General features: G+C 41.0%; 1 protein-coding gene across 7 annotated transcripts in view; it reads left to right on the forward strand.

Annotated features, from left to right (window-relative positions):
* Positions 1-318: 318 nt before the first annotated feature.
* Positions 319-16181, forward strand: part of SMG7 (SMG7 nonsense mediated mRNA decay factor) — an 89794-nt gene continuing 73931 nt past the window's right edge. For 2 of the 7 annotated variants that reach the window (XM_086693260.1, XM_086693264.1), the window contains exon 1: positions 319-830. Coding sequence is in view for 1 of the 7 variants with exons in the window: in XM_086693261.1 (XP_086549387.1) it covers positions 802-830 (29 nt within the window). In the remaining 6 variants the exon portion in view is untranslated. The remainder of the gene's footprint in view (positions 831-16181) is intronic. The other 5 variants (XM_086693262.1, XM_086693265.1, XM_086693263.1 and 2 more) reach the window with 4 other exon arrangements.

The raw sequence follows: 16181 nt of genomic DNA on the forward strand, positions 1-16181 counted from the left end.
CATGGCAGCTGCTTATCCAATCCGATTGGTTTCCTTTCTCTTCCTCCCTGGGCTCCACCCCATCCCCTCCAACAGCCTCCTGGGGTGCAGGGGGAGGGGCCGCAGACAGGGGAGGGGGTTCTTAGCGTCACACTCCGGGGCGCGAGGGAAGACTAGACTTGAGGGACTGGCGGGCGGAACTGTAGGAGGAAAGGGTAGCGTTTCCGGTAGGAAAGAGTGGAGGAGTGGAAAAAGGAAAAGAGAAATCGGGTGGAGTGGAAAGACGGGGGAAGACTTTGAGTGTAACTCCTGGTTGATTTGGGCTCGATGTTCCTGGTGAGGCCGGGGTTACCCCCTCGCGCGGGAGAGGAGTGGGTTGGCCGGAAGCCGCCAAGCGCCTCCAGCCGCCCGCTCAGCAGCCGCACAGGGACCTCACCGCTAGCGGATCCCAAGCAGGAGCGCTACAGGGAGGGAGAAGTCACCCGGAGGGACGGGCGCCACTGAAATCTCGCGAGAAGGACACCCCCCACTTCCTTCCTCTGCTTCTTCCTCTTTCCCCGCCCCCTTCCCTTCTCCCTCCCCTTCCCCCCTCCCGGGTCGGAGTGTCCCTGCGCCCCACGGGCCGGAGCAGCAGCGAGAGCAGCTTTCCCCGCTCCCTCCCCCTCGCCTCACTCAACTCCCCCCCCCCCCCCGCCCGCGGAGCGAGGAGGAGCCGGAGGAGAGGAAGATGGCGGCGGCCGCCAGCACCCGCGGTGCCGCGGGGCCGCTTCGAGGAGCCTGAGAGACCCACAGAGGCTTCGCGGGAAGACGCGGCGGCGGAGGATGAGCCTGCAGAGCGCGCAGTATCTCCGGTGAGTGCAGAGGTCGGCCCCGTACGTGGGGGGAGCGGGTTGAAGGTTCGGGCAGGGAGCAACAGACACAGAGGTGGTGTGTCGGCGCGGCGGGGGAGTTGCTGTGTCCTCTCCTTCCCCGGCGGGGAGGCGGGGGTTGCGAGGGGATCCTCGGGGATCCGCGGGAGGGGGCGGGGCGGGCACACTCACGAGTGCCTAGCCCCCGCGGGCCGGGCTGAGTTCCAGCGTAGCCAGCTCGTCCCGGTGCCGGGAAGGAGGTTAGGAAAGCGTGAGAATGTGTGTGCGCGCGCGCCCTCGGGGTCGCGGGCTCGCAGGCGAGGCGGGGGCGGGGGGGGGGGGCAGCGGCGACCCCGAGTGGAGGTGGGTGTGGAGTCTGATCCTGGTGGCGGGGGTAACGTTGTGTGGTGTGGGATTGGCTGGAGCGTTGCTTGGGGGAGAGGACGAGGTGGAAGTCCGCACACCTGGGGTAGTGGTGGAGGGAGTGCGGAGAGGGAGAGAGACCTCTGGAAACACGAGTTTGTTCTTTATACTCGGGTTGGAAGTACTGAAGAATAATGTCATCTGTAGTTAGTTGGCGGGGTGGGGGTGGGAGCATAAAGAGGGGGAATGGATGAGGAAGTGAGGAAAGAGGGAGGTACTATGGACGGGGTTGGGTTCCCCAGAAGAAACTGAGTTAGAATTAGTGTAGTCAGATGATACCATACTGAGAGTTGTGTACGTTCATTAAGAGTGTTGTAAGGAACTTGTATGTCGGAGGTAGACTGACGCATGGGTACAGAGTGTGTGAGAGTATGTGACGGGTGTCTGGGGTGGTGTGAAGGGAGCGACTGATAAACATTTTAGGAAGGGGAAGATAGATACATTGCAACCAAGTACACGCTAGTGAGAGCATATTGAATGGAAAGACACCAGCAGCCAGGAAGGTTCCATGGAAGCAGAATAGGAGCTTGGACATAGAGGTAAAAGAGGATCAAAATTTTGATGACAGAGAAAAACAAGGTGGTTAGAGTCTGAAAATAATTGGAGAGTTGCTACTTCTTAGAAAAGGGGAAGGAAGACCTTAAAACGGATCCTTTTTGTCCTTTGGGAGCAGAACTAAGAAAGGCAGGCTAATGGGAAGATGTTTAAAAAAATGGTTTCATACCTTGTAGAAGAGGGACTTGGTTGGGGTAGAAGTCTGAAATGAGCAGAAAAATCGCTTTAGCTGTTTAGTGAAAATATTGTTGTGTGATTGGCTTCCTAAACACATATTACAAGAGAAGGTAGGTAGTGATACAGGAAGGTGGCTGTTGTACTTATGAAAGTAGTAATAGTTTCTTTGAGCAGAGTGTGGAAAGGAGAGAATGGTGAGATCTTTGAATTGTGGTTGAATGCCTGAGTTTAACAGACAGGGTGCGCACAACATGTGTGCCCAATGACTGACTTTGGGTAGTTGGAACGATATCTGTAATATTACAGTCCTTTTTCTCCACTATTATCCTTGTATTGTTTAACATGTCAGATAAACTTAATAAATATAACTGTGAGAAAGATCTATGGTAGATGTTGTAGACGGATGTGGAAACCATCAGGACAGTACTTAATTTTAAGGAATTTGCAGTTATTATTAATAATAGCATGGAGTAAAATAAGGCAAGTATCATAAAAGATGCCAGTGTCATTAAGAGTTCAAAGACACGAGATTATTTAAGCAATTGGGGGGAACCAGGAAAAGCTTCCTTTGTTCATTTGCTCATTCATACACTCATGATTCATCAGTCATTTTGTTGATCACCTATATGGGAGGTATTGTACCAACTGCTGAGAAAAGAACTCCACCCTCTTCTTACAGAGTTTACAGTTTGTTAGGTTTCAAGGAGAAAATGGAAATGGACCTTAAGTATAAGCAGTATTCTGACAGGTGTGGACTGAGAACAGAATCCAAACGGAAGGAAACTGAGCAGAATACTCAGATAAGGGAGTATGGGAGCTGGGGAAGGTATTCAGACTAGTTAAACAAGAATATAGGGTGATGCAGCTGGAAAAACTTTTAATAGACTTTTTTATAGATTAAGTTTGATCCCTTCCTTTCACAAATGAAGAAAGTATAGATAGCATAATGAAGTCAAAATTGTTGAGGACCATATAGCTGGAACGTGGAGGCTCTGTAACTCACATGTAGGTCTTCTGACTCTGTATCAGCCATACTGTGTGACATGTCTGGGTTTATCCATTCTTACCACAAATATGTATTGAGAGCTTACTGTATGCCAGTCACTCCTCTAGGCACTGAGGATACAACGGTGAATGAAAGAGTAAACATAGGAAGGTATATTCTGGTAGAATTAGGCAATCGGTAAACATGAACAGATAACTATGTCAGGTGGTGACAAGAACTAGAAGGAAAAAGCAAGATACGGATATCTTCTTTTATATAGACAGGGTGATCAAGGAGAGCCTATTTAATAAGGTGCCTGTATTTGAGAGGGTCTTGAATTGTGATCTGTAGTTAATAGTTGAAATGGATGGATCATGGAGAATCTGAGATGATTTGTTTAGAAGAGCATTCACATGCTCATAGATAGGATTAGGAAGATGAATCTGTGTACTGTAATAATGGGCAGTTAGGACCAGAAATAAGGCGGTAGAGTAGAAAGGTAAAAGCAGACTGGGAGAGAGGTGATCATTTTAATGGGAAGATCAGATGGTTTTGAGAGGCTTCTCTGTTAATGTGTTTTATATTTTGTAGATTATCATAGTAGGGAAGACTTATCTTTAGGTTGTGAAATCAGTGGTAGACAACTTGAGATGAGTTTAGTTCCTTGAAGAAGGGAGAAAAGAATAAGAAGGAACACTGTTTGAATAACTTATATTTTACCGCTAAAGTTGAATAAGCAAAACTGAACAGGCACCAGTGTTTTCTCAGTCTTGCATGTCTGTTCTAAGTAAATAAAGCAAATCTTAGGGCTAACAGTTGTCTGGGACTTAGAGGGGATAGGGTAATAAAGACTTGCACCAGCCCAAATTTCCCTCTTTTTCTTCTTCGGATAATCATTCCATTTAAAGTCTGCTGTGAGGCGGCTAGAGACTGTCTTCAGGGAAACATCATGTTCACTTTCTTTTGTTTGCTGGAAACCAAACCTTTTGGTTTTTAGACAACTTGGGGAGGATGTTAGATACTGCTGAACAAGTGTGGTTGGGGGTATGACAGCTATTCTTTGTGACCCTTGACTTTAGGGAGAATTTTGTTGCCTACCTTTCTCAGTGGTATAAGACCATGACTGGGCAATTTTTAAACTGCATAGCTATAGATCTTTCCTCATGGAGATGAAAATTAGCTTTGTATCAGCTAGATTCATTTGCTGGAGTAAATGAGCTGGGGTGTCTGGCATTGAAATGGTGCATTGTTGGTGGCAAACCAGAGAGTAAGATGGCAGTTTCAGAAGAGTGAGATAGGAGGATATGAGGTTAAGAAGCATCAGTAAGACGAAGATAGAGAGTTCAGAATCAAGGGGACTGAATTAATCTTGAGTTGCAGAAATAGAGCAGAGATGATAGGAAAGAAAACCTATCTTCTGTTTGGGAAAGAAGGTAATGTTGTGAGGAAATTTTTTGTTGTTGGAAGAGAAATTTTTTTTTTAAAGCAGTGTCTTTTTTTTTTTTGAAATAGCAGATTGACAAGATTCCTAAGTGAATAAATTAAGAGTACTTTTCTGCATTTTATAAAAATAAGAACTGGTCTTAAAATAAGGTTCTACAAAGAATATGATTGGAAATTTATTTCTCGAAGAAAAATTCAGTCTTTTCTCTTGATTTATGGCAAAATAGAAAGATCTTAAAGACTTTGACACCTCTGTTGAGTGAAAGAAAATGGAATTTTGAATATTGTCCATCTAATAAGGGTGGAAGAAGGGTAAAGATAATCCATGGATGAGATAGTAGGTGATGGAGATCATGCTTTAAAAGAATAGTATTTTAAAGGATAGAAATACGGAAATCAACATATCAAAATTGGAAATGCAGAGATAGGGAAAGTATTGAAGTACCAGACAGGGAAGACATCATCAAAGTTGTTTGGGAAGTCGAGAAAGTAGAATAATCATAGCCAGAGGGAATACCAGCCAAACAGGTCAAATCCTATTATAAAAGGTGGCACAGGTGATACTGAACAACATCTGCTTCTGTCACTGTACTCCCTCCACCTCTTCCTTTCCTTCCTTTCCTTCCTTTCCTTCCTTTCCTTCCTTTCCTTCCTTTCCTTCCTTTCCTTCCTTTCCTTCCTTTCCTTCCTTGCCTATTTTTGTCTTTTTTTTTTTTCTTTCTATGCTGTAGGTTTGCCAGGGAGATCCACTTAAAGTTGATCCCTGGTATTAGACCACTTTACAAGAAACATCTACAAATTGTCTACTTTGTTAGAATTTTTTTTTTTTTTTTTTTGCATGGTCCTTCTGTTAGCAAAGAGGCTGCATTCCCCTGGCACACGTTGCCAGAAACTTTGTTGCCAGAGGTAGAAATAATGTAACAGACACAAGGTGGTTTTCTGAGACAACAGAAAAAGGGTTGTCATTTAAGTACTAATTAAACTTCAGGGGCACCTGCGTGGCTTAGTTGATTGACCTTCGACTCCTGATTTCAGCTCAGGTCATGATCTCATGTTTTGGGAGTTCGAGCCCCACATTGGGCTCTGGGCTGACAGTGTGGAGCCTGCTTGGGATTTTCTCTCCGCCTCTCTCTCAAAATAAATAAATAAAATAAGTTAAAAATTTTTAAGTACTAAGTAAAATAATCCAATATGTTAAGATAAAATGTGTCACAGTAAATCTTGGGACATAGGGAGATAAAAAAAGGTAGAGATAAAGGAGCAAGCAGAGCCTTATCCTAGCCTGGGGAGAAGAGCAGGGAAGTTAGTGGGAGCAGTTTGGGAGGAATATGTGTACTAAGTAGGTTCTGGAAGATTCTGGTAATTCTGGGCTGGGTATTCACTGTCTCTGGAAGCTTCAAGAAATCCTATAGCACATGCTGATCCTAATTCACATGGTCAACAAGTCTTCCCCTGCCCCAGACCCATTCATGTTTTCCCTGCATGTGACTTAAAATAAAATAGCTCTGGTCCCAGAAAATCAGCCAAATTTACCAGCCAAAACATGGCTGATTTACCAAACATGGTAAAATTGTTGGAAAAAAATTGCTTTCTCTTGAGGCTTATAACTGTCTTTTTTATTACAATGGTGTTAATGGCATTTTTCCTGCTTGAATGTTGAGTGGCTAAATTGTTTTGACAGTTAATTTCTGCTTCCCTTGCGGTTTCAGTTGGATTCAAAATGTATACTTCCTGTCCTAGACTATGTTTCATTGCTTTCTAACAGCTGCTATGTTCTACCTTCATGGAAGACAAAGCAATTGCTGAGTTTTTGTTTTGTTTGTCTTTTAAGATGCTGTTCACTAGTGTAGCAAGTTTCTCTTGAGGCAGTTTTCGGGTGGAGGGTGGTTCAGACTTTAAAAGGGCTAGTTTGTTTTACAGTGGAGAAATATTGTTTGCAGCCTCCAACTACGTGTCTAACCCTGGCTAGCATGGATTAGAGATGAGTGATGCGAATGAGCACCTGAAAATTCAAGTGGGTTTGTTTTCCTGATTGATCTTGTTCAGAGAATAGATTATTAAGCATATGTGTTTTGGATAGTCGATTAGTCATATATCTGTATGTGGGTATTTTGGCAGATGGTCATACGTTGTCATTTAAGTTTTGTAATCAAGCTGCATTTTAGTTGTTGAATTGTTGTGGATAGATTTATCAATGGTCTAGGAGATTGTAACTAAGGGGGGCTAATCAGCAGTTACAGGAATATGCAGGGATGGAGCTTTGGCAAACATGTCCCATGGTAAGTGAGAACTTGTAACCAACTCCTTTCTTGTTAACACGTAATGGAGCTCCTTAGGAGGGTTGTTTTCACTGTCCCTTAGACCCATTTTGTAGTCAGTGGGAAGAGTAGATGTTTAAGAAATTGTTTAAGAAAATTTTAGGAGTCTCAAGTAGACTAGGCTCAAGTAGACTAGACTACTAGTAGACTAGTAGCAATTTTGTTTTAGTTGTTTTTTTCCTTGCTTCATTTGGAACAGGTTTCCTAACCATGGCACTTCACAGACATTTTGGGTCAGACAATTCTTTGTTGTGGGGATTAGTCCTCTGCATCATAGGATGTTTCGTAGCATACTTGGCCTTTACCCACTGGATCCCAGTATCATTCACCCCCATTTGTGACAACCGGAAATGTTCCCACACGTTGTCAGATGTTCCCTCTGCGTACATATCCTCTCCCAGCTGAGAACCACTGATTTAGAAAATACACATAGGAGGGATATATCAAATATGCACAGCATCAATTCATTTTCTTGTTTTCTCCTTCTTCAAGCCATAGATTACTTCTTAGGCTTCCCTGAACTTTTTTCTTCTAGGTGTAATAGGCCAGTTACCATGTTTAGACCATACTTTTAAAAACTTGTACATATTGGGTGCCTGGGTGGCTCAGTTGGTTAAGCATCCGACTTTGCTCACGTCTTGATCTCATGGTTTGTGGGTTCTGGCCCTGCATTGGGTTCATGCTGACAGTGCAGAGCCTGCTTGGGTTTCTCTCTGCCCCTCTCCTGCCTCCCTCTCTCTGCCCCTCTCCAACTCATTCTTTCTCTCTCTCAAAATAAAAACACTTGTACTTACTTTAAATGTATTTTTAAAGTCTTTTATTTTACTGGCAGAGCACAGTTATAGGAGCTTTGCCTGTGGGAACTCAAAGATACTGGAAAAAGGCATTTAAGTAACTATAACAGCAGATAAACTGCAAAGTGCTAGGATGGAGAAAGAGGTACTGTGTAATTAAGTATAGGGGAGAACTTTATTCCAGCAGAGGTGGAGGTTGGGTCAGGAAAGTATCTTGGAGATGAGATTTGATCTAGGTTTTGAAAGATGGATGAGACTTTCAAAAGTTGATGTTAGGAAAATTGACATTTCAGGCAGGAGGAACATCTCATAGCTTCTTTACTCCAAATAATTTTTAATAGTTTATTTATTTATTTTGAGAGAGAGGGTGAGCATGAGTAAAGGAGGGGCAGAGAGAGATGGATAGAAAATCTCAAGCAGGCTCTGCAGGGTCAACGCAGAGCCTGACATGAGGCTTGATCTCATGAATCATGAGATCGTGACCTGAGCCGAAGTCAGATGCTTAACCGACTGAGCCACCCAGGTGCCCCCCCCAAATTATTTTTAAATTATTTTAAAATTATTTTAAATTTTTAAATTATTTAAATTATTATTTAATTATTAAATTTATTTAAATATTAAATTAATTATTATTAAATTATTATTTAAATTATTTAAATTATTTTAAATTATTTTATTTTGAGAGAGAACACACATGCACAAGCAGGGGAGGGGCAGAGGGAGAATTCCAAGCAGGCTTGAGCCTGATGCAAGGCTTGATCTCAAGAGCCTTGAGTTCATGACCTGAGCCAAAATCAGGAGTCAGACGCTTAACCGACTGAGCCACCCAGGCTCCCTTTCTTTCTCACTTAATACTGACAATTTTGTTGCCGTTTTTCTCTGTCTCTCTGTGTCCCTCTCATACACATCCATCCATCCCTCCCACAAGTAAACATCCAGTTTTTGGCCAAGGTAGATATCCCAGGTCCTGGGAGATAAGAGAATCTGTTGTCAAGTAATTTTACCAGGCCCACAACTATCACATAGTTCATAGATGCTATGATATATACACAGGGGCCTTATGGAAAGTTCTTGAAGTCTGTTGTTAGCACTGGGATTCTATGATTCTGAATATCTTGCCTTTTATTTTATTTTGTTTTCCTGGTCAGCCTTGCCCAATCTGGCAAAAAGAAATGGCATAGCCCTATTCCTCTTTTTTTCTCTTCTTTCAATGTTTCTTTTCTGCAGATACCACATCCACTCCTGTCACCACATCATCATTATTTAAAATCTGTTTAGTATAAATAATTGTGTTAGATCCTAGGGAGGCACACTGGTATAAGATACCATGTCTACCATTCAGAGAGTTTATAAGCTATTTAATGAAATAAAGATAAGCATAAAATAATACAATAATAACAAAGTACAGTTGAGTATAGTAGTTTGGAGTATGGTCTCTGGGGCAGAACTGTTTGGATTCAGATCAACAGCTCTACCACTTACAGACTGCATTACCTTGGACAAGATCCTTAAGCTTTCTGTGCCTCGGGTTCCAGATCTGAAAAATGGTGATAGTAATAGTATTTATCTCATAAAGTTATAAAGATCAAGTGAGTTAACTGGCAAAGTACTTGGTATGGTTCAGGCGCATAGTAAACACTATGTAAGCTTTAGCTGGATAACAATGCCTGAAAACTTAATCTGATAATTTTGCATCTCTGCCTTCTGGACATTCCTCATTTTAGAAGTCTTTATGTCATAGCGAACTCCACTCTCTTAAAGGTAAACTTGTAATCCTTACCCTTCTCTTCTCACCGTGTCCTGCGTGTTTCCTCATTTTCGGCGTTAGTGCTGCCACTTTGCATCCTCCCATCAGGTTTAAAATCTTGCAGTCATGTTTCAGTTCTCCAGTGTCTTCAGACTGTTCCACACATAAACTGCTCTGGGAAATGTTGTCTTCCTGCTGTCTCTTCTTTTTATGTCTGGCACTGTCGACTTTGTGCACGTACTGTTGAAATAGTCTTCCAACTGATACCTTGCCTACAATTCTCACAGGTAGCAAAAACAAAGCACTGACTTTGGGTTTTTAAACATTGTCCACTAACATCTCTGAGTCTTGATTTCTTTCTCATTAAAATGGAATACTGATCTCATAAAATTGCTGTCAGTGTTAAAATAATGAAAGTTTATACATGTTTGGCAGATTCTGGTTCTCTTTCACATTCCTCACCTGTCCCCCTGCCAGTTAATCTATTGCACTGCTTTTATATTAGGCTTCCTGCAAAGCATTTGTATGTTGCTTTTCCTTGCTTAAGCTCCTTAGTCTGGCATTCTGGGTCTTCCATAAAATGGCCCTCATCTACCTCTGCCAAATGATATCTTGTTATGTTTTCCTAAGAACCAACTATGCTAGCCAGAGTAATCTCCTCATTGGCTTCTAAAAATGGTTTATCCATTCCTGCTTTAATCTCTTTTCCTAGGCCATTTTCCCGGTAGAAAGTACCGTCCTGTACTATCTTAACTTAAGCTTCACCTTCTCTGAAGACTTCTGTGTTCTGGTGATTTCTGCATTCTTGAACTTTGTAGTATTTCCTGTCTCTTAGTCATTTGGTATGTATAATTTCTTAAATTTCTAATTATCTCTTTTTTTTTTTTCATTTTTTTTTTTCTCAACATTTTTATTTATTTTTGGGACAGAGAGAGACAGAGCATGAACGGGGGAGGGTCAGAGAGAGAGGGAGACACAGAATCGGAAACAGGCTCCAGGCTCCGAGCCATCAGCCCAGAGCCTGACGCGGGACTCGAACTCACGGACCGCGAGATCGTGACCTGGCTGAAGTCGGACGCTTAACCGACTGCGCCACCCAGGCACCCCTAATTATCTCTTTTTTAATAGAAATGAATTATCTTTGCAGCTAGACTATGACAGAGACCATGTCTCAGCATTTAAAAAAATTTTTTTTTCAATATTTATTTTTGAGAGAAAGAGAGTGTGAATGGGAAAGGGGCAGAAAGAGAGAGGGAGACACAGAATCTGAAGCAGGCTTCAGGCTCTGAGTTGTCAGCACAGAGCCTGACATGGGGCTGAAACCCACAACATGTGAGATCATGACCTGAGCTGAAGTCGGATGCTTAACTGACTGAGCCACCCAGGAGCCCCATGTCTCAACATTTTTAAGTACACAGTGTACCATAATGGGTGTTCAATAAGGTTTTCATGCTTTTTTGTTTTTGCCAAACATTTAGGGAATACTTACAAATGCCAGTGCTAGGCTCTGAGAATGAAGAACGAATGAACTGGTTTTTGTTCCTTAGGATAATTGTTTCCTGGAGGAGATGGGTGTTACACAGATACTTCAATATAGTGTGGTAACTTCTATGTTAAATGTTTTCAAGGGTGCTAGAGTACACTGAGGAACTTTTATTGCCTGGGGAGTTAAGAGAAAGCTTCCAGAGTTGAATCTCTGAGCTCATTCTTAAAGGATGAGTAGGATTAATGAGGTGAAGAGAGAAGGGAAGGATATAGCGGGCAGAGGAACAAAATGAGTAAATAAATGCCTGGGAGCAGTATGTTTGAGGAACTCTAAAAAGTTTGGTGTTAGGAATGTTTGAGAGTTTGGTTGATGTACACATCGTGATCAGATTAGACTGCCACTCAGGGTATGGTGTAGAAGTTAAAGAGATTTTTATTAACCCTGTCTCATTCAGCTTTTTGTTTGGGAGTCTAAGGTTCTTTTTTCAACAAATCTGGTCATTAATCTTATGGGAATAATTAGTTAAAAATTAGTTATTTGGAGTTATTTGCAAAAATTAGTTTTTTTTTGGAGTTTTGTAAGAGATGAGAGTTTTAGTGAATATATGTAATTCTGAAAATAACTGGGTTGCTAGGACTTGCTTTCTAGAATCTTCACGTCTTGAATCTAGACATGGAATAGAGGTGGAGGTGAGGGAAGAAAGAATGTTGGGGGGGAAAACAAAACATTAGAGACCATTTATTTTTTATTTTTTATTTTTTTTATTTAAAAAAAAATTTTTTTTTCAACTTTTTTTAAATTTATTTTTGGGACAGAGAGAGACAGAACATGAGCAGGGGAGGGGCAGAGAGAGGGAGACACAGGATCGGAAACAGGCTCCAGGCTCCGAGCCATCAGCCCAGAGCCTGACGCGGGGCTCGAACTCACGGACCGCGAGATCGTGACCTGGCTGAAGTCGGACGCTTAACCGACTGCGCCACCCAGGCGCCCCTAGAGACCATTTTTTGATGATTAACATTTTATTCTCACGGTTTAGGCTGGCATTTTTCTTTCTGTAGTGTCTTAAGTGAGAAGCAGGATTCTAAAATCTATTATATTTAAAAAGCTGCTATATTTAATGTGTTAATATCCTCAGTTTATTTCCTAAAACTCCATGGGTTTACTGAACACATAAGTTGAATGCTTTTTCATTCCCTTCTTTTCCCAGAAGCCTAGTATTTCAGTGCTGTTAGTTGGGATAGAGCGAATTAGAATGTGTTTTATTAGTACTGTCTCTTAGAAAGGTCATGAATTATTGCCTAGTTTTTTATTAGGTGAGATACTGTGCATTGATGAGATATAGGTAGAAAGATAATCAAAGTAAAATGCAATTGGAAGATGATATTCAAAGAAGAAATGAGTTAAAGTATTTGCTTACTTGGGGCAACTGGGTGGGTCAAGTCGGTTAAGCATCCGGCTTTGGCTCTCAGGTCATGATCTCGCAGTTAGTGAGTTTGAGCCTCATGTCGGGCTCTGCGTCGGGCTCTGTGCTGATAGCTTGGAGCCTGGAGCCTACTTTGGGTTCTGTGTCTCCCTCTCTCTTTGCCCCTTCCCTGCTCACACTCACTCACTCTCTCAAAAATATTAAAAAAAAAAAAAGGTTTGCTTCCTTGAAAAAAATATTTTTAATGTTTATTTTTGAGAGGGGAGAGGGGAAGAGAGAGAGAGGGAGACAGAAGATCTGAAGCAGACTCTGTGCCGACAGCAGCAAGCCCATCATGGGGCTTAAACTCATGAATCATGAGATCGTGACTTGAGCCGAAGTCGGACACTCAACTGAGACTCAGACACCCAAGTACCCCTTCCTTGACAATTTTTTTATTGCTGGTGGGAAAAAATAAAAAGCATCGTGTTCAGAGACCACTATAGGATGAATTTGAATATAAAAAGGGCATCTACAAAATTTTGTGCATGTGCATACTTATAGTTTGTGTAAGATATTTATTTTATTTTTTAATGTTTATTTATTTTGAGAGCACGAGAAAGCACAAGTGGGAGAGGGACAGAGAGAGAGAGAGGAGAGAGAGAATCCCAAGCAGGTTCTGTGTTCTCAGCACAGAGCCTGATGTAGAGCTCAAACTCCGGAAACTGTGAGATCATGACCTGAGGCGAGATCAAGAGTGGACGCTTAATCACCTGTGCCACCCAGGCACCCCTAGTTTGTGTGAGATATTTTAAAGCAAAATTTTTGTATTTTAATATCTAGCTTCTGTAAAATACGTTTTTCTCAAACTCTGCTTATTTTAAATAATTAAAATAATACTATTTGCCTGAAATACTTTTGTTTTTTTGTTTAATATTACTTATTTTGAGAGAGAGGGAGAGAGATGTGGGGGCTCAATCTCATGACCTTAGCCAATACCAAGAGTCAGACGCTCAAGTGACTGAGCCACCCAGGCATCTCTGCTTTGATTTGTTTTTTAATGGAAAAGGGTCAGAACATTTTAAGAAGGAAGCATAACTCAAATGTTAAGGCATACTGGTCATAAATTCTGGTTTATAATAGGAAAGGAAAAAAAATGTGAATAGATTAATTAAAAACATTTATTGCTTAGGTTGTTTGTAACTCCTACTCAAGGGTCTTTTGGTTTCCTAAAAAAGCGGGGTGGTGTAGGAAGTTGAATGAGCAAAGCCTTTGGATTAAGACTGGCCCAATTTGTGTTTAGATTGTCCTGAGTTCAGATGCCAGCTCTGCTGTGCATGGCAATGTAACCCTGAACCTCTCTAGTTTTAGTTTTCCATTTTGTATTTTCCTTTCTATAAAATGACAATGATAGAATTCTTGGGAGAATTACATGAGAAGATGTGTATATAAAACAACATAGTAAAGAGCCATTTAGGCTCTTTGTGCCTTAAATGGCTATAGAGTGGGTTGAGTGATCTTTTACTGTGAAGTAGGCTACTTTATTCCTCAAGGGTACTGTCTTACATTTTATTAGTGCTTTATACTTCTCAAAATACTTTTATATAATTATCTTCTTAAGCCTTTGTGTACAGTAACTTTGTATAATTCAATTGGCATATTGTAGAGAAGGAAAACAAGACTTATGTTACCTAATTAGTGGCAGAGTTGCAGTTGGCCTAGTCTGCTTCCTCTTTGTCCACTGCACATACTTGGGCAGTGCTCTTAAAAATGAAAAGTTTCCCTTTTGGTATCTGTGTTTGCCATTAATGCTGTCAAATGTTGTATGTAATTTAGATGGCTCACAACTATTGAGTTGCAAATTCATATATTAAAAAGCATATTTCTTAAGTTACTTTAATTTTTTAAAATTTCAAGTGCTAATATAGATGTGATTTTTGCCACTTTTGGCATCCAGAAAAGTAATACATACTTGTTTGAAATAGAACATAACAAACCCCAGAAAATTGTAAGAGTGATCATCATGATCATGCAAGAGAGTGCAAATCAAATCTGGGACAATAGGCATAAATCTGGACTGTTCCAGGCACACAGAAATTTATGGTTTCTCTACCATCCGGGGTTGTGTCACTTTCCAGTTATTTTTTTATGTGTAAAGTAACATGTTCACATACTTGTATATTTGTACACATGCATATTCTTTAATAACTGGGATTGGGCTATATCATCTGGGTTTGTAATCTGGCTTTTTTTCACTTAACATTTTATTAAAGACATGTTTATAATTATATATCTACAGCATCATTGGAAACATCAGCATACTGTTTTGTATGGAAATACCATAGTTTTCTAAACTGATTTCCTAACTGAAGATTTGTGTTATTTCCAGTATTTTATTATTTTAAAAAGTGCTACAGTGAATATCCTTGTACACCCATATCCTTGTGTACACTTATGCCATCCTGAGTGACAGGGAGTGCCCATTTAAAAATACTTTATTAGGTGTAGTGGGCAGAATAGCACCCCCAACTCCCTACAATATGTCTACATCCTTATCCCCGGAACCTGTAAATATATTCTGTTACTTGGCAAGGGGGAATTAAGCTGCTAATCAGCTAACTTTAAAATGAAGAGATTATCATGGTTTATTTGGTAGGACCAATGTAATCACAAGGATCTTTTAAGTATGGAAGAAGGAGATAGAAGATAGAGATAGCATTCTGCTGGAATGGAAGGGGTCACAAGCCAAGGAATACAGGCAGCTTGAGAACCAGGTAAAGGCAGAATCATGGAGCCTCCAGAAAGCAACACAGCTGTGCTTGACACCTTGGTTTTTAGCTTACTTGGACCCACTTAGGCTTCTGACTTTCAGACCTGTAAGATGTTTTGTGTCATTTTAAATCCACCACATTTGTGGTAATCTGTTACAGCAACAAAAGGGAACTTGTAATACATAGTACATCCTCACCAGTACTGAAGGTCTCATGCATCTCACTTTTTTTTTTTGAAACAGACTCTTTGATGTATTTATTTGTATTACACAAGGGCAAATCTGTCCAATCCTCTATTGTTTCCAGAGTGTATTCCACTGAACATGAATTCTCTGGGAACTTCATAGGTATTAGGATTCTCAATATTTCCAAGGCAAAATAAATTTAGAAATATTGGGTTACACTGGGTTCTTTATATGGAAAATGGTTATCTCATGGGATTTACTTTATTGAAGCGTTACTTTCCTTTTAAAAGTAGCACTGTGAGGGGCGCCAGGGTGGCTCTGTTGGTTAAGTGTCCGATTTCGGCTTAGGTCATGATCTTGCGGTCTGTGAGTTCGAGCCCTGCCTCGGGCTCTGCTGACAGCTCAGATCCTGGAGCCTGCTTCAGATTCTGTGTCTTCCTCTCTCTGCCCCTTCCCCACCCATGCTCAGTCTCTCTGTCAAAAATAAATAAAAACTTAAAAAAAAAAAAATAGGTGCTTTTTTTGATAAGAGGGGAGTTACTTTTCTTTGGGTTTAGACCCAGATGTGGACGTAATTTCTTTCTTTATGTTAATTAGTTTACATCCCCACTTTCCCAAGTGAGGTAAGATGAAAATGAGAGAACAGTTTAGAAGCTAGGAGTTGCAGCCGGGCCGAGCCCTGTAAAGTGTGCTTGAAAGGGAGATGGTGTGATACCGAACTAATAAAATACCTTTCAAGTTTTCTGCTCTTCTAGTTGTTACCTCCACTGTTTCTTCACATGTGAAATGACAGTCTTTCCACTATTTCTGGCAACTGGTATGAAGCTACAAGTGATGACAGCACTCAAAACCATGAGTAATTTTCTCTCATTTTTAATGCTAACAGGGAATTGCTTTCTTTTGTGTGAGGATTTACTTGTTTTTGTGTTGTATTTGGGAGATGTTCTGATTTTTGTGGCCATACAAGTATACCCTTTAATATAAATCTTTGTGAAACTTTGATAGGGAGTCTTGAGTTAATATCCTTTATTTTAAATTGTTTTGGTATGTTATTTTATGATTTTATTA

Source organism: Puma concolor, chromosome E4, assembly GCF_028749965.1.
Source record: "Puma concolor isolate L17-30 chromosome E4, mPumCon1.1.hap2, whole genome shotgun sequence".
Lineage (NCBI taxonomy): Eukaryota > Metazoa > Chordata > Mammalia > Carnivora > Felidae > Puma > Puma concolor.